Here is a 27,488-nt window from a genome sequence, read left to right as displayed (position 1 = left end):
AATTTGTTACTACCAGTTCTGTGGGTGTGGCTGGGTGTGTGTGTGGGGGGGATAATGTGACTGGGTGGGCATGGCCAACTTTTTTTATTATTATTTTTAAAAGCATTTTAGAAGCCTCTGACGATCAGGCAACTCAGCTGGGATCGTCAGAGGCTTTTAAAAGCATTTTTTCTACAACCTCTTCGGCCGAAGAGGTTGTAGAAAGAATGTTTTTAAAAGCCTTTGATGATCCCAGCTGAGCCACGCGATCATCAGAGGCTTTTTTTTAACTTTTAAAAGCATTTTTTCAGCCAAAGAGGTTGTAGAAAAAATGCTTTTAAAAGTAAAAAAACAGCCTCTGATGATCGCGCGGCTCAGGTGGGCATGGGGGGGGCAGGGATTTTTGCTATCGGTTCTCCGAACCACCTGCTGCCATCGCTACCGGATCGAGTGATCTGGTCTGAACTGGGAGCATTTCACCCCTGGCCCTCTCTCAACAAAAGGGAAGGGATACGACATCACCTATCTCCAGTCTACAACAGGGTCCTCTCAGCAGTTCCAAGAAGGCTCCACGCCCATTTGCACCACTCTGGTGACCCTGAGGACATAGATCAACCTCTAGGTGACCTTAAAAACCCTCTAAAAGGATGCAAATGACCAGCTGTCTGCAAGGAGTATAAATCCTTCCATTATTCCCCACCATCCAGCCAGAGCTGAAGAAGCTTCTTGGATGAGACCTAAAAGGTCTTCAAAGAAAAACCAAAAGTCCAGCTGCCTCTTGAAAAAAAAAACATATTTGGGATAACCATGACCTGGATGACTGAGAATCTCCATAGACACTAAACAAATGGTTGTAAATTGAGAATTCCCTGCATGCTGTCCTGGAACTCTATTGAGGTACTTGTCTGTCTCTCTTAGGCCCAAGGAGTGGTGAAGGACTTGGACGCAGAGCTACTTCGGCACCTAGCTCAAGGCACAGCTTTCCTGCAAGTCAGCACCAAAGCGAACCCACAAGGAGAGATCCGGGGGAAGGTAGGTCTGCTTTTTTAGCTCTGAAAGACTCTTGGTTTCCAAACCATTTGCAGATTAACAGAGTTGGAAGGGACCTTGTAGGACCTTGTAGCTAGGGATGGCTGAGGACTTCTGGGAGTTGAAGTCCACAAGTCTTAAAGTTGCCAAGGTTGGAGACTCCTGCTCTAGAGAATAGGTTGATTCCCTCTTCTTTGTGACAACCCCCTCCTGAAATATTGGAAGACCGCTATCATATCATCCCTCATCCTTCTATCATTACATACCCAGTTCTTGCAAATGTTCCTCATATGTTTTAGCCTCTAGCTCAGGGGTGAAATGCTCCCGGTTATCACAATAACCTTCCAATAAAAGCTCCTTTTGGAACCACTGCAGTTTCAAGAGTCCTGCTTTCTTGGGAAGATTTCTTGGGAAGAGCCTGTAGTACAGTGGACTAAAGCACTGTTATTGACAGATGAACATCTGCTGCTTGCAATTACTGCAAGTTCAAATCTCACCAGGCTCAAGGTTGACTCAGCCTTCCATCCTTTCAAAGCTGACTTAGTATAAATATACAAATGGATGAAGGCTATTGCTTAACGCATTGTAAGCTGCCCTAAGTCTCTGGAGAAGGGCGGCATATAAATTAAAGCAAAAAAAAAAAAAAAAAGATTGGAGAGGCAAGACCTTACATCTCATATTTAAGTGATTGTCCACTAGGACTCCCAATATCCCTCTCGCTGTTACTGCTATTCAGCCAGGTTTCATCTCATCTCTTCCTGTACATTGGTTTTTTTTTTACCTAAGTGTAAAACCTTACCTTTTCTCTACATTGACGCTGAGCTTGTCGATCAGAAAGGTCGGCAATTCGGCGGTTCGAATCCCTAGTATGGGTCTCCTGCGTGAGCATGGGGTTGGACTAGATAACCTCCAAGGTCCCTTCCAACTCTGTTACTGTTGAAGGATAGGGCCCAGGGCTCAAGTCTGTTCATGTGATCTTGATTCTATCCCTCTATTAATGCAACCAAGGATTGCATTTCCTTTTTTGGGACTTTTCTGATCTAAATCAGAAACAATTTTAAACAATTTTAGTAATTTTAATATTTTTAATAATACTCAAAGTTTAAATTTGTTTTAAATTGATTGGGGTTTTAATTTGTCTGGGCCAAACTATTTAATTCGATTTTATTTCTGCTTTTTAAATTTTGTATATATGTATTTTATTGTTGGCTGTTCACCGCCCTGAGTCCTTCGGGAGTACATGGCATACAAATCAAATAAAAGTAAAGTAAAAGTAAAGTAAAGTAAATGTTGAAGCTAGAATGCAATTTAAAAAAAACAAACAAACACCAGAAGGTAGAGCTGAGCTTTTGGACAATCTGTAGCAGGATAGATTCACAAACATCTTCCTTTCAAGGAGGTGATGGGCACCGTTTGAAAAATCAGGTTGAAAAGGCCCTCTAAACGGACAGGAATTGAAGTCACAGAGAGTATTTCGAAAATTACTCTCTTTTTCTTAGCTAGTGGGAACATTTAGCAGCGTGGCAAGTTGCCAAGGAAAGCCCTGTGCCAAAATCTTAAAACTCTACATTGTTTGCATTCCTTAATCACTGCAAGGAGAAGCATTCGCTTGCTCCCTAGAGACAGCTGGAAATTCCGCCAGTGAAGTTTTTCTTGGCATGGAAATAAAATAATGAGAAATGGCTGCGTTTATGAAGATGGATGTTTGCATAACACTGAATGGCATAGAAAGTTTGCCGGAGTGGGGAGAGGGGGGCAGGTGGAGCGGGGCAGACTGTCCTTTCTTAGCTAGAAAAATAAGAGAAATTGTCGTAATCGATAATGCGGTTTGTGCAGGGGTGGGCTGCTGGGGGTTCGTAAGGGTTCGGGAGAACCTCTAGCTAAGATTCTGTACAGTTCGGAGAACTCCCAAATCCCACTCCTGGCTGGCCCCACTCACCCCGCCCGGCCCCTCCCAGGAGTCCCCACGTGGCCCGTTTTGGATGCAGGTAAGTGCAGGGCATGCACGGAGGCTCAGGGAGGGCGAAAAACAGGCCTACTGGAAGTTTGGGCCCGTTTCTGGCCTCCAGAGGGCCTCTGGAGCCTGGGGAGGCCGTTTTCACCTTCCCGGAGGCTCAAGGAAAGCCTCCAGAGCCTGGGGAGGACAACCTCCCCCCCCCTTGTGATGCAGGAGGCTGACTAGGCCATGCCCACCAGGCCCAGGCCCACCCAGCAACTGGGCAGAGAAGCCCTTGCTAAATTTTTTGAAGCCCACCCCTGGGTTTGTATCTTGTTTTTTTCAAAAAAAATTGCTTCCATCCCTCACGTGCTCGAAATAAATTGTTTGTTTAAAGTTCAGAAATAGGTGTTAGCTGATGGCTTACATACTAGAAGAGGAAAAATAACTAGAGTGCTGTTTCTCAACCTTGTCCCCTTTAAGATGTATGGACTTCAACTCCCAGAATTCCACAGTCAGCAAAGCCATTTGTCTGTTCCATAGTGGCCGTGAATATATGCATTAGACCAGGGGTTTCCAGCCTTGGCAACTTCTGGGAGTTGAAGTCCGCCAGGCTTAATGTTGCCAAAGTTGGAGACCCTTGCATAAGATCAGTGTTTCAGTATGTGAGGACTTCATCTCCCAGAATTCCCCAGCCAGCTAACTCTGGGAGTTGAAGTCCACATATCTTAACAGGGCTAAGGTTGAGAAACACTAGAGAGTCGTAATATTAATTGTATACCATTTTAATTCTCTGAAAATGCAAAAGCAGCATTTGGGTGACCCTGTCTGGCTTTGGAAGCTAAAACCGGCATGGGCCTGATTAATATTTGGATGTAAAACCACCCAGAAACGGCAATTCTTGGAGTGAAACAGGCAGTCATTCCTCATCAGCATCAGGGAAAAAAAAAAAATGACACCAAGCCATTTTTCAAGCTATGGCCAGGAAAAACAGCCTGGCTGGGTACATGTGGCCAGCAAAATTTGGTGTTCACTTTCCGTGAAATGAAATTAGCAATAAATAGCATTAGCATTGAGACTTCATAGCAGGGGTGAAATCCAGCAGGTTCTGACAGGTTCTGGAGAATCAGTAGCGGACATTTTGAGTAGTTCGGAGAACTGGCGAGTGCCACCTCTGGCTGGCCACAGAGTGGGGTGGGAATGGAGATTCTGCAATATCCTTCCCCCAGGACTAGGGCGGGAATGGGGATTATGCAGTATCCTTCCCCTGTAGTGGAGTGGGAATGGAGATTTTGCAATATCCTTCCCCTGCCACGCCCAACAAGGCACACCACACCCACCAAGCCACGCCCACAGAACAGGTAATAAAAGAAATTAGATTTCACCACTGCTTCATAGTGCTTTACAGACCTTTCTAAGAGGTTTACAGAGTCAGCATATTTGCCGTCAACAATCTGAGTCTTCGTTTTACCCACCTCGGAAGGATGAAAGGCTGAGTCAACCTTGAGCCGGTCAGGATCGAACTCCTGGCAGTGAGCAGTGAGTTAGTCTGCAATACTGCATTCTAACTGCTGCCCCACCGGTGTTTCTGTTCCCATTTTGGGGGATATTGTTGCAGGCATGTTACTCCGAAGGTAACTCTGCTCCCACTTAAGCTGCTGGCTTTGACATGGAGATTCTGAGAATCCAGGCATTCCTTCTTGACATAGAACTACTAGTTGGAGTAGACTATTCCTAGTACTGGCTACAAGGGAGGGCTAACCACATGTAGCTATGCCTAGTTTACTCTCTCCTGCCTCTCCTTGACCTCCAGGGTCCTTGATGGAAGAGGGCATCTATGCTAAACTGATGATCAAGAACTTAATGTGAACCCAGTGGGGAAGATGTGAGGCAGAAAACATTGTCATGAAATTTGACCAAAAAGCAAAGCATTTTTTAGCTACAGCAAGCTCTTTCTTTTCCTTCTCCTCTTCCTCCTTTCTCCTCCTTCTCTTTCTCTTCCTCCACCTCCTTCTTGTCCTCCTCCTTCTCTTCCTCCTCCTCTTCCTCCTCCTTTTCTTTCTCATTTTCCTTCTCCTCTTCCTCCTTCTCCTCCTCCTCCTTCTCTTTCTCATACTCCTCCATCTTTCTCCTCCTCCTCCTCCTTTTCCTTCTTCTCCTCCATCTTTCTCATTTTCCTTCTCTTTCTCCTCCTCCTCTTTCTCCTCCTCCTCTTCTTTCTCCTTCTCCTTTTCCTTTTCCTTTTCCTTTTCCTTCTCCTTCTCCTCCTCATCCTCCTTCTCTTTTTCTTTCTCCTCCTCCTCCTTCTCTTTCTCCTTCTCATCCTCCTCCTCCTCCTCCTCCATCTCTTTCTCCTTTTCCTTCTCCTTCTCTTTCTCCTCCTCCTCCTCCTCCTCCTTCTCTTTCTCCTTTTCCTTCTCCTTCTCCTCCTTCTCTTTCTCCTTCTCCTCCTCCTCCTCTTTCTCCTTCTCCTCCTCCTCCTTTTCTTTCTCCTTCTTCTCCTTCTCCTCCTCCTCCATCTCTTTCTCCTTTTCCTTTTCCTTCTCCTTCTCTTTCTCCTCCTCCTCCTTCTCCTCCTCCTCCTCCATCTCTTTCTCCTTTTCCTTTTCCTTCTCCTTCCCTTTCTCCTCCTCCTCCTCCTCTTTCTCCTTCTCTTCCTCCTCCTTCTCTTTCTCCTCCTCCTCCTCCTTCTTTCTCCTCCTCCTCTTTCTCCTCCTCCTCCTCCTCCTCCTCCTCCATCTCTTTCTCCTTTTCCTTCTCCTTCCCTTTCTCCTCCTCCTCCTCCTCTTTCTCCTTTTCCTCCTTCTCTTTCTCCTCCTCCTCCTCCTTCTCTTTCTCCTCCTCCTCCTCCTCTTTCTCCTCCTCCTCCTCCTTCTCTTTCTCCTCCTCCTCCTCTTTCTCCTCCTCCTCCTCCTCCTCTTTCTCCTCCTCCTCCTTCTCTTTCTCCTCCTCCTCCTCCTTCTCTTTCTCCTCCTCTTCCTCCTCCTCACCTGCTACCCAGACAGAATCCCTCCGTGGCTGGGATGTTTGCAAAGGCAGATTTTTGTCTGCCACGCATCTTATCTAGGCTTGAGGCCAACCTTGCCAACGGCTTCCCAGAAACCATGTTTGGCTGGAAGGTGGCAGAATCCTCTTGGCATCCGATCACAGTGCCAGGACGTGTTTTCCCTTCAGCGGTTGCTGAGCGGCGAAGGTGGAAAGGAACTAAGCCTCTCCACGCTGGCAATTCTGCAGGAAAATGATTTATTAATCTGTTTGCTGGATTATATCCCCTGTCTGTCCTCCAGGAGCTCAAAGCGGGTGACTTTCACAACCGCTTTTCCAACATTATCTTCCCCACCACAAATACGTGAAGGAGTTTGAGTTGAAAAGGAGAAAAACTAGAAGCTCAAATCCAGGTTTTTAGCTTTTGCAGGTGCAAGAGTTCAACGGAAAGACATTTCACTGACCCGGGGTATACAGATAGTCCTCAACTTACAACTTACTGTGTCGTCCCCAGTTCAGGTCTGAGCCTAATACTGAGACCAATGAAGGACACCAGACACGAGGTGCGGGTTTTGTTTCCTTTTTTTTAAAATTTGATTTATATGCCGCCCTTCTCCGGAGACTCAGGGCAGCGTACAGTGCGTTAAGCAATAGCCTTCATCCTTTTGTATATTTATACAAAGTCAGCTTATTGCCCCCACAATCTGGGTCCTCATTTCACCTACCTTAGAAAGGATGGAAGGCTGAGTCGACCTTGAGCCTGGTGAGATTCGAACTTACTTTAATTGCAGGCAGCTGGGGTTCTGGCCAAAATGCCAATAGAATTAAGAAAGCTTTATACATGTTTCCTAAAGCAGAAGGGAGGATCAGGCGGGATATGTAAAGAAATACTATCTAATAAACATTTTAGTTATGATCTAACAATTATTCTGTTGGTCTCTAGCCATCCCTATTCCTAAACCTTGGCTAATGAATGCTCCAGGAGTTATCTAATACACATTCCATTTCTTCCAGGCCATCTCTACTCCTAACTTCTAGCTGAGGTCTGCAAGATGCCTAACTCTTCGTTACTTTTTTCAGCTTTCTAACCACTCAGAATTGTTATAAATTTAACACGTGCAGAATCCATAAGCATTCTTTGTTCTTCCTCCTCTTCTTCCTCCTCCTCCTCCTCTTTCTCCTCCTCCATCTCTTTGTCGTCCTCCTCCTTCTCTTTCTCCTCCATCTCTTTCTCCTCCTCCTCTTTCTCCTCCTCCATCTCTTTCTCCTTTTTCTCCTCCTCCTTCTCTTTCTCCTCCTCCTCCTCCTCCTTTTCCTCCTTCTCTTTGTCATTTTCCTTCTTTCTCCTCCTCCTCTTCCTCCTTTCTCATTTTCCTTCTTTCTCCTTCTCCTTCTTCTTCTCCTTTCTCCTTTCCCTCCTCCTTCTCTTTCTCCTCCTTTTTCTCCTCCTTCTCTTTCTCCTCCTCCTCCTTCTTTCACTTCCTCCTCCTCTTTCTCCTCCTCCTTCTCCTCCTTCTTTCTCCTCCTCCTCCTTCTTTCTCCTCCTCCTCCTTCTCTTTCTCCTCTTCCTCCTCCTCACCTGCTACCCAAACAGAGTCCCTCCTTTCTGATCGACAACCTCAGTGTCTTAGCCACTGAGCCACCTAGTCAGGCTGAGCCACCTAGTCAGTGCATGCCATAACCTTGTTTTCTTGTAGCAGACAGTCCATCGTCCGTCTTGAATCCACACCTGAACCCCTGCACCAAATTGTCTCCCAGTATTGGAACAGGACAGGATGAATTTAACACAGTTCTTCCCATTTCAGTCCATCTCTTCCGCAGGCCTCTTGCCTTCCTGTTCAACTTGAGTAGGTGACTTATCATGTAGGCACGGAGTATCTCTGCTATTTATTTAAATCAGTGTTTCTCAACTTTGGCAACTTTTAAGATTTCTCATGGCTGGGGAATTCTGGGAGTTGAAGTCCACTCATCTTAACATTGCCACATTTGAAAACACTGCTTTTAGAGCCGGTGCCTTTCAGGTAGATTGGATGCAGGTGTGGGATTCAGCCGGTTCGGGCGAATTGGATGTTAATTTTAATCTGGTTGGTCGAATCAGTAGTTGCAAGGACTGGCTGACCTCGCCCACCCCTCCCCTCCCAGGAGTCTCCACGCAGCCTGTTTTGGATGCCAGGTAAGTGCAGGGCCCACACCGAGCCTCTGGGAGGGTGAAAAACGGGCCTACCAGAAGTTCTGGAAGTCTGGAAATGGGCCTGTTTCCGGCCTCTGGAGCCCTGGGGAGGCTGTTTTCACTCTCCTGGTGGCTTGAAGAAAGCCTCCGGAGCCTGGGGAGGGCGAAAAGCCCCCCCTTGTGGTGCACGAGGCTGAGTAGGCCACACCCACCATGGCCACGCCCACCCAGCAACCGGGCAGAGAAACGGTTGCTAAAATTTTTGAACCCCACCCCTGATTGGATGGCAAGACTCATCAATTAGATTCATTAAGGCAAGCTTGATTTCTCTTTTTTCCGGCTCCTAGCTGGCCCTACTCTTGATCTGTCCAGCTGCTCATTTGCTCAATTGCCACTGTCCTTCCAGGTTCACATTCCCAACCAATGCAAGGCAGGGCGCCTCCGGCTGGCCTCTGACAACCTAGAGGAGAAACCTGTTGGAGAAGCAAGGCCCAGGGACTCCAAAGAGTTGAAGAAAGACCTCAACGCCTGCTTTTTTGAAGGTCAACACCGGCCCCATGGCTCCCGCTGGGCTCCCGACTATGACAAGAAATGTTCTATATGCATCTGTCAGGTAGGTGGGAAGACAATGGGAAAAGTACCGTATTTTTCGGAGTATGAGACGCTCCGGACTATAAGACGCGCTTACCTTTTTTGGTGAGGAAAACAAGAAAAAGAAATCTGCCTCTCCCTCTCCCTCCCAGCAATTTTGCCTCATTGCAGCAAACAGCAAATAGTAAAGCAAATGCTTTACTTTCATTTTCATTTTCAGCATAGCTTGATTAGCACAAGAAAAAAAAATCTGCCCCCAGCAATTTGCCTCCTTGCAGCAAGCAGCAGAGGCCCGCGCAAAACAGCTGAGAGCAAAACAGCTGAGAGTCGGGAGGCCGATCCAATCAACTTGTGCTAATTAGGCTGTGCTGAAGCTGAAATGGGCTGTTTGTTCTTGCTGCTTGCTGTAAGGAGGTAAACTGCTGGGAGGCAGAGGCCAAAGGGTGGGGGCCAGTGGGGGAGGGGCTACATTCGGTGTATAAGACGCACCTAAATTTTCACCTCCTTTTAGGGGGGGAAAAAGGTGCGTCTTATACTCCGAAAAATACAGTAATTGTTGTTTTCTGGAAGAATTGAAGCATCCAATTAGAACAGGGGTGTCAAACGCAAAGCCCAGATCCAGCCCGCAATGTGGTCAGATCCGGCCCGTGTGGCCACCAGTGCTTGGTTGCTACCAGTTTGCTCCGGATCGGGCGAACCGGTAGCAGTGACCGCAGGAGGCTCTGCCCACCTGCCGGACATCTCTGTAAATGTGCAGAAGCTTCTGCGCATGCACAGAAGCATTGCACACACTCATGAGTGTGCGCACGCCCGCAAGCAAACTGATAGGGACCGAAGTTGAAACCCACTACTGGTGGCTGTCGTGGAAAATGTAAGGGGCCGACCTGCGTGGCTTCGGCCTGGTCTACCCAATGCAAAGAGGAAACATGCCAGCAGTTTGGGGAGTGGCGTTAAGCTGGCCACGCCCATCCAGTTGGCCTCGTTCAGTGAGTGGCATCAAGCTGGCCATGTCCATCCAATTGGCCACACCCACCCAGTTGGCCATGCCCACCTGCCCGCCTGCCCCACCCCCACGGTCAACCACAGCTCTTGTCAGCCTCCGCTCTTTCATTACTTGCTTGCTCGGCTGCCATGAAACGGGGGGAAGGGGGAACTATTGGAACTCTTGGGAGGGGGGAAGTGAGCTGGAGGAGAAGAGGAGAGAAAACTTTGCTTCAGCATTTTCTTTGAAGCTGATAACAACTCAAGGTCAACGGTCGTGGCATAGCAGGAGGATGACACTACCAGACGTTTGCACCCCACATGACCCCTGGGGAAATTGTGGATTGGATGATTTACGCTGGACAGTTGGGGGGGATGCTTTCTATATGTAATTTTCGCGCCTTTGCTTCAGACCTTGCTTTTCTTTGGCTGCATTCAGTTCATACTCAGTAAAAGTACCTTTCTCTATGAAAATGGAGTCGGGGTTTTTCTTTCTTGAGTCTTGAAAGGAGGCAAGCCGGACAGCTCTGATGCAGCCCTCAATGAAATTGAGTTTGGCTCCTCTGAATTAGAAGGAAAGTTTTATGTTTGGGTTCCTATCTATGCTGATATAGGAGTCTGGTTTTTTTTTTAATTTGATTTATATGCCGCCCTTCTCCGGAGACTCAGGGCGGCTTACAGTACGTTAAGCAATAGCCTTCATACTTTTGTATATTTTATACAAAGTCAGTTTATTGCCCCCACAAACTGGGTCCTCATTTTACCTACCTTTGAAAGGATGGAAGGCTGAGTCAACCTTGAGCCTGGCAAGATTCGAACTTACTTTAATTGCAGACAGCTGGTGTTAAATTACAGTGCTTCTGTCTGTTGAGCTATCCAGGCTCTATTTTGTTATTGTTGTTTTGTATTTTTCCACAATAAGCCAGGTTTTCTTTGTTGGGCGAGAACCTATGCATTCTCCCAAATGGAACACCACAAGACGTCCAATATTCTGACCATAAAGGGAGTCCTCCACTTACAACAGGTTTAATGACCGTTGGTAGTTATGATGACATTGAAAAAAGTGACCTGACTGGTTTTTTTTTAGTAGGGTTTCCTGCTTGAGCAAAAGGTTGGACTAGAAGACCTCCAGAGTCCTTTCCAACTCTGTTCTTCTGTCATTTTTGCAAGCAAACTCAGACCAAGTGAGAATAAAATTCTGCACCTTCCTTTGCCTGCTCTAATCATCTTCCTTCTCTTATCCTTTTTTCTCTCTCTCTCTCCTTCCGGTTCCTCAGAAGCGAACGGTGATCTGTGATCCGGTGTTGTGCCAGCCACTCAACTGCTCCCAGACAGTCCATCACAGTAATCAGTGCTGCCCTGTGTGTCAAGGTAACAGTAACTGATGAGGAATATGCGCAGAGTAACCCTGGAGTAGCAAAGTTGTGCAGATGAGAAACGGCTGAGAGTGATTGTGAATAAGCACTGTCAATACAGACACACTGAGTTGTGATATTCTTTTATTTTTAGGAAAAAGTAAAGCAAACAATCCAGGTCATATACAGATAAAGATAGTTAAATTGTCAATCCAGGGATATTCCAAGAACAAAGTCTTCTTACCAGTTGTTGTAGTCATATGCAATAAAACAGTTCTTTTTGGAGTTGCAAACAGGAACAAGTAAAGCAGTAAAACAATCAGTAAAACAGTAGAAAAACAACAAGTAGCAATGATCAATCAGTGATCATGCAGAGAGAACAGGCAGAGAGGAGCAGAGGTGGAGCTCTCGCCTCACAATCAGGAGGCTGTGAGTTCGATCCTAGGTTGAGGCAGGTATTTCTCTCTCTGGGCACAATGAGACTCTACCTGCTGAACAAAACTCCGCATTGGCAACAGGAAGAGCATTCGGCCATTAAAACACTTGCTAGCTCCATTCAGTTGCCCAGACTCCGCCCCGCAAGGGATTATGGGGTTGTTAAAAGATTATGATGATTTGTCTTCCCACACCTTAAGCACGTGCAGTTCAGAGCTAGTTAGGTAAAAGATGGTTCTGGCCGTAGCTTGGAATGGCGAGAGGACACTGCCCCACTGGCAAGAGAGTTGGGTCAAACTGCCCAAGGAAAGGCTTGGGCGGAGGAAACAGCCAATCACAACTGATCCTGTTTTTTTCCCTTCGGCCCGTGATGCATCTGTACATCCTTCTCTTCTTGAACAGAGGGAAACGAAGAACGGAAAAGAGCAGAGAAAATCCGAGACGGCAGCGAAGGTAAGAGCAAGAGTGGGGTGGCTGAGCATTATGGATCTTCTGGTAGAACGAACAGCGAATGCTCTTTTGAACAGTTGCCCTGGCCCTCAAAGGTGCAAAGAGATTTTGTACACTTACCGCAGAGCCCAATGGGCGCGTGGGAAGAGGGTTTCCTTAATTATTTGCTCAGGGTCACGTTGTCATCAGAGCTAAATTCAAATGAAATAATTGTTCCAGTTTGTTATTAAAAAGAAGGTTAACGTTAGGGCTGTAGGTGATGGGTCTAGTGCAGGGGCCTCCAAAATTGGCAACTCTTATAAGACTTGTGGACTTCAATTCCCAGAATTCTTCAGCCAGCCACGCTGGCTGGGGAATTCTGGGAGTTGAAGTCTACAAGTCCTAAAGTCCATGGCTTAGGGCCAGGATATTTGCGAGACCGCCTGCTGCTACCGATAACCTCCCACCGGCCAATACGCCCTCACAGAGAGGGCCCCCTCAGGGTGCCGTCAGTCAGGCAATGTCGGCTGGCGGCCCCCAGGGGGAGAGCCTTCTCTGTGGGGGCACCCGCCCTGTGGAACGAACTACCTCCTGGAATACGACTGATCCCGGACCTCCGTACCTTCCGTAAGGCCCTGAAGACTTATTTATTCCAGCAAGCTGGCCTAGCCTAAATGGTTCTTAATTGGGATTTTAAATTTTATGGATTTGGGGGTTTTAAATTGGGAAGCCAATGATTTAATTCTTTTTAATTATCTTAACTTTTGTATTGTATGTATTTTTAATTTTGGCTGTTCACCGTCCTGAGTCCCTTCTGGGAGAAGGGCGGTAAACAAATTAAATGAAAGAGAGAAAGAAAGAAAAAGAAAGAAAGAGAGAGAGAGAGAGAAAGAAAGAAGGAAAGAAGGAAGGAAAGAAAGAAAGAAAGAAAGAAAGAAAGAAAGAAAGAAAGAAAGAAAGAAAGAAAGAAAGTAAGTTCCCAGGTTTTGGAAACCCTGTTCTAGTGATCCCAACATGCTAAAGCAGGGGTCAGCAACCTGTGGCTCTGGAGATGCATGTGGCTCTTTCATCCCTCTGCTGCGGCTCCCTGTCGCTGGTCGGCTCCACAATTGATAGGGCTTTCGGTTAGGGCAGGTAGAGGAAAAAGGACGCCGTGCTAGGAGGAGACTCTATGGTGGGTGAACCCTAACTTCCGGTCAGCTCCAGAATTGAATGGGGGGCTTCCGGTTAGGACCTTTGTGGGTCTTTGAGTGTTTAAGGTTGCCGACCCCTGTGCTAAGGGCATAGCTAGTTTCCACAACTGTGAACTGTCCAACCCACTTTAGGCTGGACTAATCTGGGTCTTACATGGCCACTTAAAAAGGCTTATTGTATTGTGTTGTGTTGTGTTGTATTTTACTTTATTGTTTTATTTTTTAAATTTTTTATTCTGTTTTATTTTTTATTTATATTTTGCGTTATTTTATTTTTCTTTTCTTTTATTATTTTCTTTTATATTTTTTGTTTTACTTTACTTTTTATTATTTTTATTTTATTATCGTTTATTAAATTTTTATAACTGTCCATCTACTTCACAAGAGGGGCTAAATGACTTTCCCCATTTCTTTCTTCTTATATTACTTCATTTTTATTGTTACTGCTGTTATTTCCATTTTCTGATTGCTAGCTCAAGTGTTAATTGTTGGTGAAAGGGGACAATAAAAAATTAATAAACACTAAAAAGGATAACATACATTTCAGTTGATTTTAGCTCAGGCGTCTGAGGAGGAGGAGGAGGCCCTCCAGATGTTTTGGATTATAACTCTCACAGTCTTTTGCCATTGGACTTGGTGTCTCCAACATTGAAATCCATACATCTGGAGGACATCTGGTTGCCTTTTTCCACCTTGTTTTGGGAGCTGCTTTGAAAATCTTTCGGATCAGTGAAAGGGTGAACATGATCATCTATACCAAATGTGTAGTTTCTCTTAGGGAAAATGAAGGGAAAAAAACCCAAGTTGGGATTGTAGCTAAAAGTATCCCCAGAAGAATCTGCCCTGTTGGCAGGACCATTGCTTAGATCCCAGGAACAGAAATCCACCAATCTGAATGGCCTCCATTAGAAAAGTCTGCTTAAAAAGCTTGAGTGGCTTTAGACTGGTTATTTCTTTTAGAAGCCTCATTCTAAATGTGGCTTGTTTATTATGTACATATTAATTGACCTGTTTTTATTGATATCAATATTTATACTTATATATGTATCTGTGTGTGTTATTTACTGTATGTGTGGATGAATAGATAGATAGATAGATAGATAGATAGATAGATAGATAGATAGACAGACGATAGATGATAGACGATAGGATGGATGGATGGATAATAGGATGGGTAGGTAGGTATAGGTAGATAGATAGATAGACGATAGACGATAGAAGGATGGATGGATGGATGGATGATAGGATGGATAAGTAGGTAGGTAGGTAGGTAGGTAGGTAGATAGATAGATAGATAGATAGATAGATAGATAGATAGATAGATGATAGACGGATGGATGGATGGATGATAGGATGGATAGGTAGGTAGGCAGGAAGATAGATAGATGATAGATGATAGACGATGGATGGATGGGTAGGTAGGTAGGTAGATAGATAATAGATGATAGATAGATAGATGATAGATAGATAAATAGATAGATAGATAGATAGATAGATAGATAGATAGATAGATAGATAGATGATAGGATGGATGGATGGATGGATGGATGGATGGATGGATGGATGGATGGGTGGGTGGGTGGGTGGATGGATGATAGGATGGGTAGGTAGGTAGGTAGGTAGGTAGGTAGATAGATAGATAGATAGATAGATAGATAGATAGATAGATAGATAGATACATACATACATACATACATACATACATACATACATACATACATAGATGATAGGATAGATGGGTGGGTGGGTGGGTGGATAGATAGACATAGATGACAGATGATGGGTAGGTAGGTAGACCAGTGATAGATAGTAGATATAGTATAGATAGATGATTGATAGGTAGGTAGACAGGTGATAGTAAAAGTATAAATAGAAGATTGATAGTGTTAGATAATAGATAAATTATAGATAGATGACAGGTAGATAGATAAGTAGGTAGACAGACAGACAGACAGATGTAGATGGGTAGGAAGGTAGGTATAGGATAGAGAATTTAGCCAAGGCTTAGCAAAGGAGAGTTGAGTCTTTGGGGCCATTGGGGGACTACAGTTCCAACAGAATAAATCTACATTGCATTTACCGCAGGTGCTCTGTTCCTCTTTCTCTTATCTTAGGATGCTATTTTGATGGTGACAAGACGTGGAGACGCGCAGGCACCCACTGGCATCCTGTAGTCCCTCCCTTTGGGCTCATCAAATGCGCCATTTGCACCTGCAAGGTAGGAAGGGACCATCAACCAGACATTTGAACAAGCCCGTGTTGCACCAACGGGCTTAACCCAGCTGTTGTGCATTTGCACAATCCATTGAAACTGTTGGGATCCCTCTAGTACAATTTGTTAAGTGTACCTCTAGATATTTGATAGAGTTCCCTACTACAAATCCCATGGTCCTCAGTGGGAAATTGGAGCTCAGCGTTCTAGTCCCCAATTTAGAACTTAGAATAACTTCATTGTCACTTTGAATGTACACTAATCGGCATACATGAAAATGAAGTTTCGTTGCCTACAGCTCTTTAAAAAGCAAGATCAGCTTTCCTATATGAAGGAGGAAGGCTGTTTACAGACAGTCCTCAACGTACGACCACAAGTTGAGCCCAACATTTCTCTTGCTAAGCGAGACAGTTGTTAAGTGAGTTTTGCCCGATTTTATGAACTGAGGAAATTACTAAGTGAATGAATCACTGCAGTTGTTAAGTTAGTAACACAAGTTTGTTCAGTGAATCGGTCTTCCCCGTTGACTTTGCTTATCACAAAAGGGGATCACATGACCCCGGGGACATTGTAACGGTCATAAATACGAATCAGTTGTCAAGCATCCGATTTTTGATCATGTGGCCATGGGGGTGCTGTAACCATCATAAGTGTGGAAAAATATACGTCACGTTTTTCGAATCGCCACTAAATGGTTGTAGGTTGAGAACTGCCTGTACGGCACTTATCGTAGCTTTGTTGACTCCAAATGGACAGCAGTTCCCAGTTCTTCTCCTTTGAGGACGATGGGATTTGTAATCCACTGGATGTCATGAACTGGAAATTTGCCGTCAGTGTATATATGATGCTGTGGTTCTTTTGTGTGCTAAAATTTCCCATATGCTGGGAAACAATGTGGCAAGTAAATTCAAAATTAACATAATCTGCGGCATACAAGGAAAATCAGCTGAAGATGTTTTATAGATGGCATCTTCCACCGACAAGACTCGCAAAGATGTTCCCAAATATTACCTCAACCTGTTGGAAGTGCAAGAAAACTCATGGAACATATGACCATCTGTGGTGGACGTGCCCGGCAGCAGAAATAATTTGGACAAATATAAAGAACTGGCTAGAAAAAATAGTAGACCAATCAATCAAAAGAAAGCCTCATTAGGAATATTCTTATTAGGAATATTCACAAGAACATACCCCATAGAAATAAAATAAAAAGGAGCCTGAGTGGCGTAGGAGGCAAATGCCTCCTACTAAGGCAGCATTTAACATCCAGCTGTCTGCAATTACTGTAAGTTCGAATCTCACCAGGCTCAAGTTCGACTCAGCCTTCCATCCTTTCTAAGGTGGGTAAAATGAGGACCCAGTTTGTGGGGGCAATAAGCTGACTTTGTATAAAATATACAAAAGTATGAAGGCTATTGCTTAACACATTGTAAGCCACCCTGAGTCTCCGGAGAAGGGTGGCATATAAAAATAAATAAATAAATAAAAATAAAATATCTGATTCTACACATCATAACAGCTGCTCGAATAACATATGCACAAAATTGGAAACAGGAAAGGACTCCAACAGATGAAGAAGTGATAGAAAATTTTTTAGAATGTGCCGAGATGGACAAACTAACAACAGAAATTAAAGAAAAAGCAGAGACAGATTATTACATAATTTGGAATAAATGGTATGAATGGCTTGGGACTAGAAATAGAGAATAATAAATACAGGGAAAAATCTAAAAATGTAAAACATATATATAATAAATATATAGAAATGTATAAAAATAAGGCTATTAGTGTTGGAAAATACAATGTAACCAAAGAAAAAGGGACAATGAAGAAAATAAAATAGTGAAAGAGATAAGGGGAGGAAAGATACAAAATGGAAAGAAGACCACCAAGAAATTGTTTAAAAAAGAGGATATATTTATATGTTGTATGCTATGTGTTTGTCATATTGTATTATAATAAAATATTAATTTTTTTTAAAAAAAATAAAATTTCCCATCTGTGATTGTGCAGGGAACCACCGGGGAAGTTCATTGTGAGAAGGTGCAGTGTCCACAGCTGACCTGCAGTAACCCCATCCGGCTCAACCCATCCGACTGCTGTAAGCAATGCCCAGGTAAGCTAATATTCTGCCCTAGCCTTCCCCAGCAGCACGAAGCCGAGTCCTCGTCCCGATAAACCCCTTTTATTTAATTTACGGTGAATTCCTCTCCAGCAAAGTCTTTCCTCTCCCACAAGTCTTTCAATATAGTTCACAATTACCGACCTTTATCAGGCTTGGAGAGTGGCCAGGCTGATATCTTTCAGACTCCATACTGCAACAGACAATACTTGGCAAGAATGCAGGAATGAACTAATTGTCTCCTGCAAACTCCCCTCCCCTTCGCTCCTCTTTTATTCCCTCTGGGAGGGGCCATTCACCCTCCACCTGTGGCTTTACTCCTGAGTCGACCCTTGTTCTTTAGCTGTTCCCTTCGTCTGGCAGCTCTGCGCAGGCACACACTGGGAACAGGATCCAGCTGTTCTTCTGCCTCACTGATGTCTGACTCCGAAGGCAGCTGACAACTGTCAGACGGCCCTGACCTCCTCTCTGCCTCAGACGCAGAGCCCTCATCAGAACCTTCCCCAGACTCCAGGACTGGCCCATGTTCCTCCCCAACCTCCTCACTTTCTGAGTCTGCTGCCAGATCTGCTGGCTGCTGACGGGCCACAACAGTTAAACCTGTCAGATAACACCTTGTTGCCCTTGCCAGCCAGCTACTGCAGGATGGAACAGTGGTAATCAGTTCACCTTGTAAAGTCCCAGCAAAGTTGAGAAAATGATTCCTTTAGAAGCAGCTCCCCGCCTCTTCAAAATGCTTCTTACAGATTAGTCCTCGAATTACGGTGGTCATTGAGTCTGGCAAATGCGGGTGTATCTCACGACGGTTATAAAGTGGATCACCACAAGACTGGGTCCTGTTTTTACAATGGTTTTGGGGTTTTTTTTGTGGTGTTTGTTGAGTGAATGGGGCAGTTTTTCCATCTCCCAGTCATGCTGGCTGGGGAATTCTGGGATTTAAAGTCCACCCATCTTAAAAGTTGCTGAGATTGAAAAAAACACCATTGTAAGTTATGCCAAACAAAGTTGTGGTGATGCAAGACTTTGGAGGCACAGTAGTTTAGAATGTAGCATTGTAGGCTAATTCTGCCCACTGCTAGGAGTTCGATCCTGACCGGCTCAAGGTTGACTCAGCCTTCCATCCTTCCGAGTTTGTGTAAAATGAGGACCCATATTGTTGGGGGCAATAGGCGGACTGGATGGATGGATGGATGGATAGATAGATAGATAGATAGATAGATAGATAGATAGATAGATGATAGATAGAATCACCACAGAAGAGCTGTGGTTTCACAGTGGTTAGAATGCAGCCTTGCAACCTAACTGCTCACTGCCAGGAGTTCGATCCTGACCGGCTCAAGGTTGACTCAGCCTTCCATCCTTCCGAGGTCGGTAAAATGAGGACTCTGATTGTTGGGGCCAAATATGCTGACTCTGTAAACCACTTAGAGAGGGCTGCAAAGCATTATGAAGTGGTATATAAGTGCTATTGCTATTGTTATAGTTAATGGATGGATGGATGGATGGATGGATGGATGGATGGTAGGTAGGTAGGTAGGTAGGTAGGTAGGTAGGTAGATAGATAGATAGATAGATAGATAGATAGATAGATAGATAGATAGATAGAACTGCCACAGAAGAGCTGTGGTTTCAAAGTGCTTAGAATGTAGCATTGCAGGCTAACTCTGCCCATTGTCAGGAGTTCGATCCTGACCAACTCAGGGTTGACTCAGCCTTCCATCCTTCCGAGGTCGGTAAAATGAGGACTCTGATTGTTGGGGCCAAATATGCTGACTAAGTAAACCACTTAGAGAGAGCTGCAAAGCATTATGAAATGGTAGATAAGTGCTATTGCTATTGTTATAGTTAATGGATGGATGGAGGGAGGGAAGGATGTTTGGATGGTTGGTTGGTTGGTAGGTAGGCAGATAGATAGATAGATAGAACCACCACAGAAGAACTGTGGTTTCACAGTAGTTAGAATATAGCATTGCAGGCTAACTCTGCCCATTGTCAGGAGTTCGATCCTGACCAACTCAAAGTTGACTCAGCCTTCCATCTTTCCAAGGTTGGCAAAATGACCCAGATGATGACACCCAGCTGTACATCTCCACCCCAGGCCACCCCAACGATGCCCTTGAAGTGATGTCCCAGTGCCTGGAGGCTGTACGGATCTGGATGGGGAGGAACAGGCTCAAGCTCAACCCTTCCAAGACTGAGTGGCTGTGGCTCCCGGCATCCCGATATAGTCAGTTGACTCCATCACTGACTATTGGGGGCGAGTCATTGGCCCCCACAGAGAGGGCTCGCAATCTGGGAGTCCTCCTGGATATGCAGCTGTCCTTGGAGGAACATGTGACGGCTGTAACCAGGGGGACCTTTTGTCAGGTTCGCCTGATTCGCCAGTTGCGGCCCTTTCTTGATCGGGATTCCCTGTGCACAGTCACTCACGCCCTCATCACCTCTCACCTTGACTATTGCAACGCTCTCTACATGGGGCTCCCCTTGAGGAGCACCTGGAGGCTCCAGCTGGTCCAGAACGCAGCAGCGCGGGTAGTGACGGGAGCAGCATGGCGCTCCCATGTAACACCGTTCCTGCGTGAGCTGCACTGGCTCCCAGTTGTCTTCCGGGTGCGCTTCAAGGTGTTGGTTATCACCTTTAAAGCGCTCCATGGCATAGGGCCTAGCTATCTTCGAGACCGCCTGCTGCTACCAACGACCTCCCATCGACCCGTGCGCTCCCACAGAGAGGGCCTCCTCGGGTGCCATCAGCCAGACAATGTAGGCTGGTGACCCCCAGGGGGAGAGCCTTCTCTGTGGGGGCACCTACCCTCTGGAATCAGCTCCCCCCAGAGATAAGGAGAATCCAAGACCTCAGTGCCTTCCGTCGCGCCCTTAAAACCCATTTATTTAAACAAGCCGGGCTGGCTTAAGATGAATTTTTTAACTGTTTTTAAATGTTTTAAACGTTTTAATTGGTAAATGAGTTTTAATTGGGCCAAATTTATATATCTTTTAATTGTTTTTAATATTTGTTCTGCATGTTTTTTAATCTGGCTGTACACCGCCCTGAGCCCTCAGGGAGAAGGGCGGTATAGAAATCCAATATAAAATAAAATAAAATAAAATAAGATTGTTGAGGGCAACATGCTGACTCTGTAAACTGCTTAGAGAGGGCTGTAAAAGCACTATGAAAAGCGGTATATAAGTCGACGTGCTATTGCTATTCTAACCAACTTTCTCCTTTTCTGCTCTTCCCCTTGTTCTTCACGCTCTGCCTTTTCTCCACAGCCTCGGAGAAGAGCTCTTCCCTGCTTTCCGACATGATGCAAGCGGACGGCCCCCGAGCTTGCAAGTTTGGGCGTCAGTGGTTCACGCACAATGAGAGGTGGCACCCTACAGTGCCCCCTTTCGGGGAGATGAAATGCATCACCTGCTGGTGCCTGGTGAGTAGGGAGGCATCCGTGGCAGGAGGAGGTGGAAATTTCCACGCCAAAACTCAGTGGGGGTAGCTTGGAAATGGGGATGTCTCTCTCATAGGAGATGGCCGGTATCCCAGTGGGTGGAAGGAAAATGCAGGGAGTCCTCGACTTACAACAGTTTGTTTAGTATTTAGTGAAGTTACAACGGCACTGAAAAAAGCGACTTACGACCATTTTTCACACCTACGACCATTGCAGCATCACATGCTCAAAATTCTGACGCTCGGCAATTGGCTCACATTTACGACAGTTGCAGTATCCTGCGGGGGAGGGGGAAGGGGGCACGTGATCCCTTTTTGCGACCTTCTGACAAGCAAATTCACCGGGGAAGCCAGGTTCCCTTCACCGACCCTGTTACTAACTGAACAACTGCAGTGATTCACTTAACAAATTGTGGCAAAATTCACTGAACAACCGTCTCACTGAGCAGCATTAATTCTGGGGATCGGTTGTGGTCGCTAGTCGAGGACTACTTGTAATCTGCCTCTATGGTCTGAAAGCTGTTGCCACCCAATTGTTGTTTTGAAGTTTTTGTTAGGGGAGATATAATTGCACTCAACAATGAACTAAAGGGCTGCCATCAGTGAGCTGTTGGACAGCATTACTTGGTCTGTTGTGTGGATGTTTGGGTGGTTCAGGGGTAGGAAATTGTGGTGGGTGGGAGTGTGTTTGGGGATTGTTATGTGTGTTGGGCCTGGTCTTTGGGTGTTAAGTGAATTTCGTTGTATGGGTATACTGTGTATACACGTACAATGACAATAAGAGCCTTGATAGTACAGTGGTATACGCACCCTGTTATTAACACAGCTGCCTGCAATTTCTGCTGGTTCGAATCTCTCCAAGGCTCAAGGTTGACTCAGCCTTCCATCCTTTCTAAGGTAGGTAAATTGAGGACCCAGTTTGTGGGGGCAATAAGCTGACTTTGTATAAAATATACAAAAGGATGAAGGCTATTGCTTAACGCATTGTAAGCCACCCTGAGTCTCCGGAGAAGGGCGGCATATAAATCAAATTAAAAAAAATAAAATAAATAAAGTTATTTGTTTATTATTTATTTATTTATTTGGGGATCTTGTATAATCCTACCTCTCTTCCAGCAAATTCTTGTTGTTGTTCTGGCTTTTTTTAAATTTCAGTCTGGGGAAACACATTGTGAGCGTCAAGAATGTTCCCCAACCTCTTGCTCCAAGGAAGGGAAAAAGGGGGACTCGTGTTGCACCCAGTGCCAAGGTGAGTGTGGACTCTTAGCCCAAGGTTGTGGCCCAACTTGTGGTGGGGACGCAATGCAGGTAGTCCTTGTCTTACAACAGTTTGCATTGTGACTGTTCGAAGCGACGATGCAGGGGTGGGTTCTAAAATTTTTTACTATGGGTTCTGTGGACGTGGCTTATTTTGTGGGCGTGGCTTGATGATCATGTGACAGTTCTTTAGGATTTACCAGAGGTACTGGTCTACCAGGCTTTTAACTGCTTGCAGAGCTGTACCGGTCTACTCATTCGTTTTTTGAGGCACCGGTCTACTCATTTGTTTTTGGAGGCACCGGTCTACCACCACACTGCCTTTTAACACTGATCAGCTGTAGGGCGGCCCTTTGAAGCCCCGCGGGAAGAGTTAAAACAGTTTTTTTCCTTCTAGCCGATCAGCTGGGACTCGGGAGGCAGCAATAGATTGGGGGTGGGGCCAAATAAAAGGTAAGAATAATGGGGGGGGCAGGGGGGGGACGCAGTTCCCGAACAAAGAGAACCGGTTCGGTGACGTCATATCATCACCGCTACCTGCTCGGTTGAACCGGGCCAAACCGGGAGGAACCCACCACTGCACAATGGCACTGAAAAAAGTGACTTATAGCAATAGCACGTAGACTTATAGACCGCTTCATAGTGCTTTTACAGCCCTCTCTAAGCAGTTTACAGAGTCAGCCTATTTGACCCCCAACAATCCTCATTTTACCCACCTCGGAAGGATGGAAGGCTGAGTCAACTTTGAGCCTGGTGAGATTCGATCTGCTGAACTGCAGCTAACAGTCAGCTGAAGTAGCCTGCAGTGCTGCACTCTAGCCACTGCGCCACCTCGGCTCTTATGACCGATTAAATAAATAAATAATATAAACCAATAAATCCAGTTAAAGGGACCTCCACAAGATAAATCCCTTTTTTCAGGGAAACAACAAGAGAGAGGGGAAGGAGTAGAGAGGGAGGAAGGGAGAAGAGAAGAGAGGAGAGGAGAAAGAAGAAAGGGAAAAGGAGAGGAAGAAGAGGGAGGGGAAAGAGGAGTAGAGGAGAAGGTTAGAAGGGGGGAAGAAGAGAGGAGTGGGGGAAGAGAAGGGGAAGTAGGAAAGAGAAGGAGAGGAAGAACGAAGGAAGTAGGAGGAGAAAGAGGAAGGAAGAGAAGGGGAGGAGAAGAAGAAAGGTTGGAGTAAAGGTAAAGGGTAAAAGGGCAGCCCCGAAAAAGTAAAAATTAAAAAGAAAAGAAAAATGAAAAGATTTTAAAGAAAAGATGAATGAAAAATGATGGAAATGACTGTACATGTAAGTGTGTTTATAATGGATGATGAAGAAAGAAAGAAAGAAAGAAAGAAAGAAAGAAAGAAAGAAAGAAAGAAAGAAAGAAAGAAAGGAAGAAAGGAAGAAAGGAAGAAAGAAAGAAAGAAAGATCCCATTTTTCCTGCTCCGGTCTGATCAAACCTGCCTGTCTAACTTATATATATATTTTTTCCCCATTGACCTTTCCTCTTCGCCCTTTGTGTCCTGCAGCATCGGAGATCCTTCAAGAAGAAGCTCAAGGGACCTTTGAAGGAGTGACCAAGCGCTCCTGGAGACATTAAACCAGCCAAACCCAAGAAGCATGGATGCCCCCCCAAAAGATATTTTAGAGTTGCTAAGGCAGGCAAGTGGGTCTGGAGTGAGATCTTTCTGGGACCTCCTTAAAGCCAGCCAAGTTTTGACGGTGGTTCTCCAAGCCACAGGAAGACCTTCAGATCTTCTCCTCGCAGAAGAAGCAACCATCCATTCTCCTGAGCAGATCTCCTTTCTCCTCTACCTGTGGGGCAGCCACGCCTCTTTTTTTTGCACCTGCTTCTCTGAGAAGGAAAGGCATTTTATGGGTTCCTCGAGGAACTGGGAATTGATATTACGTGCCTGGGATGCGCAGTAAAACTCTAAGATGGAACCGTGATTCTGCCCAACTCATGGGAGGCCCCTTCCGTTATCCTTCCATGAACTCAACACGTTGACGCCTTCATCTTAATTTCACACATTTTGGATATGCGACCTCTTCAAAAGGAACCAGATCGCTTAAGTTGTACCGAACACTATCCGAAGGAGGGGAAAGCAACTCTTCCCCAAAGTAATATATATGTATATATATATAAAATGTAAAATTGTCCTCCTTCGCTGCATTTTGAGGCCAGGAATTGGGGGGGGGAGTATTGGGGAAGGAGGGGGGGGCTTTCTCTTGGTTTCATTTTGTTGTATAATTTATGTTGTCCATCGGCGGCTGAGGTTCTCCTTCCCTGCTCAATTCAAAACCGAAGGGTCGATGTTTGAAGATGAAATATTTATTTTTTAAAAACGAAGGTCAACCGAGTAAAATACACCATGAGGTTGAACCAAATGCTTTGCGTTGGTGGCAATTTTTTTTGTGGTCGTACGTCGAGGACTACCTGTATCTCTATGTGGGTGCTCCAACACTGGAGGTTTTAAAGAACAGATTGGGCAACCATTGGTCTGAAATGGTATAGAGTTTCCTGCTTGACCAGGGGGTAGGACTAGAAGACCTCCAAGGTCCCTTCCAATACTGTTAATCTATTACCTGCTTGAAATCTCCCTGCTAAACCCCAAAGGCCAGGCCAGCTCTATGATTGGGCTGAGTAAATCCAATGTTGAAATGACACAACAGGACTTTCTATACATGGGTTGCAAAAATCCAGTTGCTAGCTAGATGGCAGCAGAGAACTAGATTTTAAAGTATAGCCTTGCTGCCATCTAGTGGTCGGATTCTTTTCTCAAGCGATCCAAGCTGCTTCTCACTGTTCTGCAGGTAAACCCAGAGCTACCAGCTCATTGCAATTTTCAACTCAATTAGTTTGTCCCTAATTGCTTTAGTTATAGCAACTAAAGTAATAGCCCCATTAATCTCTCAGCTTGCACCCACTTTCCATCCTGGATCAATTAGTTCAAAGCCTGAGATTCATCAGAAAGCTCCAAGTCCTTATTTTACGCTGCTATCAGTAACATTTGAGTGACTTCACCATGTTTCACTGGCTCTTCTGCGTAAATTCCCAACTTTAGTTTATCCTTCAGCTCTGCCACCCCAGCATTTCTGCCTGGGAATGTTTGAAATTAAGAATGGAATGGAAGAGTAGAAGACTAGAGTAGACTAGAGTAGAAGACTAGAGTAGAGTAGAAGAGTAGAGTAGATGAGAGTAGAGTAGATGAGAGTAGAGTAGATGAGAGTAGACTAGGGTAGACTAGAGTAGAAGAGTAGACTAGAGTAGAAGAGTAGAGTAGGATAAGATAGAATAGAATAGAATAGAATAGAATAGAATAGAATAGAATAGAATAGAATAGAATAGAATAGAATAGAATAGAATAGAATAGAATAGAATAGAATAGAATAGAATAGAATAATAGAATAGAATTCTTTATTGGGCAAGTGTGATTGGACACACAAGGAATTTGTCTCCGGTGCATAAGTTCTCAGTGTACATACAACAATAGTCATTGTAAAAACATATTCATCATAAAACATTAGATGCAACACTTAGTGATAGTCATGGATACTAAAAAAGCAATCAATATAAATCATATTAGGATACTAAGTAAACAATTTAAATGGGAAGATACAAGCAACAAAGTTATAGCTCTAAGAAGATAAGGAGCTAGGTAAATAGGGAAGAGGAGAATAATGATGGGTAAATACTGCCTTTCTAGATAGCTTGACAGTGTGGCGTGAATTAATTGTTTAGCAAAGTGATGGCATTCGGGGAAAAAACTGTCCTTGTGTCTAGCTGTTCTGGTGTGCAGTGCTCTATAGTGTCGTTTTGAGGGTAGGAGTTGAAACAGTTTATGTCCAGGATGTGAGGGGTCTGTAGATATTTTCACAGCCCTCTTTTTGACTCATTCAGTATACAGGTCCTCAATGGAAGGCAGGTTGGTAGCCATTGTTTTTTCTGCAAAAAAAACATGCCCTCTGCTTTCCTGTTCCAGATTCAAAAGCGAAGAGTTGGGTTGATTTCAGCTTCACGTCGTCTAGAGAGGCAGAAGTGGTCCCATTGCATGCACCAAAGATGCTTACCCATCACAGTCTCGGGGCTGACTCTTCCAGATGCATTAAATTGGATAGTAGGAGAGAATTATTCATGTAGTCCTCCATCAAACTAAAAAGAAGGGGGCTGGGTGGATTTAAAAATTAATACGCTGCTAAGTGAATCACAGCAAGGATGGTTGTATAATATGCTTAGACACACTTAACCGTGACCCTAATTATTCGCCACACAGTAAGTAGTCCTCAGCTTACATCTGTTTTTTTAGTGACTGTTCAAAGTTACAACGGCACTGAAAAAAATGGAATTTATGATAGTTTTTCAGTTACACGACTTTTTACAGCATCCCCATGGTCAGGTGATCAAAATTCAGACGCTCTCGGCAACTGGTTCCTATTTATGACCTGTTGCTGTGTCTTGTAGGAAGAAATGTCCTTCTGGGTTCAGCTCCAAGTGGGGGAAGAGATACTGGAAACATGGAGACTGCTTGGAAATATGGTTTAATGGTGGACAGAATCACATGGTTTGAGTTCCTGAACAGAAAAGGGGCGAAACGCAGTGAGTCCCCGGGTTTTATGCCCTCTCTGGCTTTGAACTTCCTGGGGCCCAGAAAGAGTATCCTGATTGGTTGTCAGACTCCCAGGGGGTGGGGGTCTTAACTAGCCTTGCTGGCTGATGTAATCTTCCCAGGTGCCATGTGGTGAGTTTCTGTTGCTAGATGGGTCCTATTGTGTTAGTTTCTGTTGCTAGATGGGTCCTATTGTGTTGCAGATGATGGTCCATTGACAAAGATTGAGCTTCTGCCTCTGGCCCATTGACAAAGGGTGGGGGCAGGAAGATGGAAGCTGCTTCGTCTTTAAAATACGCTTCTCCATTTCTCAACCAGGAAAATATAATATTCTGCTTTTTTAATATTTCCTAAAATATTTCATTCTTCTAGGAAAGGGGTGGGTGCTAACTTCCTACAGTCTTAAGGTCATAAATTGAGTGAGTTTTGTTGTTCCCGCAACACCCTACCTGTGACTCATTTAAGTGCGTGGTGGAAACGGAGCGGAAATTGGTCTCCCTTATTCCAGACAGACAAGCTGAAAACAGCTTAGCTGCAAAATGCATCATCTGTGAATTATATGCACATTATGCCAATATTAACGGCCCAGAAGTGTCTATCTTGGCAACAACCAGTCCTATTAACTCTATAATAGAGTTAATGCAGAAGTAATTTACAGAAGTAATAAGGGCTTTCTGTGCAGACAGTGTAAAGTCCACTGTTGTACAATTTCACAGCCAACTCTCCCTCTCGGCCGCCATCTCTCTCATTGGCACAACCCAGAGCCAAAATTACAACCC

At 44.9% G+C, this 27,488-nt stretch overlaps 1 protein-coding gene across 1 annotated transcript in view; it reads left to right on the top strand.

Annotated features, from left to right (window-relative positions):
- Positions 1–24,490, top strand: part of CHRD (chordin) — a 66,462-nt gene extending 41,972 nt beyond the window's left edge. The window contains exons 15-23 of the mRNA XM_087872479.1: positions 898–1,011; positions 8,506–8,712; positions 10,949–11,042; positions 11,864–11,914; positions 15,198–15,301; positions 17,309–17,411; positions 20,688–20,842; positions 22,015–22,108; positions 23,632–24,490. Coding sequence (XP_087728605.1) covers positions 898–1,011; positions 8,506–8,712; positions 10,949–11,042; positions 11,864–11,914; positions 15,198–15,301; positions 17,309–17,411; positions 20,688–20,842; positions 22,015–22,108; positions 23,632–23,702 — 993 coding nt within the window. The 3' untranslated portion in view covers positions 23,703–24,490. The remainder of the gene's footprint in view (positions 1–897; positions 1,012–8,505; positions 8,713–10,948; positions 11,043–11,863; positions 11,915–15,197; positions 15,302–17,308; positions 17,412–20,687; positions 20,843–22,014; positions 22,109–23,631) is intronic.
- The last annotated feature ends 2,998 nt before the right edge of the window (positions 24,491–27,488 follow it).

The sequence above is a fragment of the Pantherophis guttatus genome, chromosome 6 (genome assembly GCF_059756535.1).
Source record: "Pantherophis guttatus breed Tessera chromosome 6, ASM5975653v1, whole genome shotgun sequence".
In the NCBI taxonomy this organism is placed as follows: domain Eukaryota; kingdom Metazoa; phylum Chordata; class Lepidosauria; order Squamata; family Colubridae; genus Pantherophis; species Pantherophis guttatus.
The sequence above is the reverse complement of the archived record's forward strand: the minus strand, read 5'-3'. Positions and strand labels throughout refer to the sequence as shown.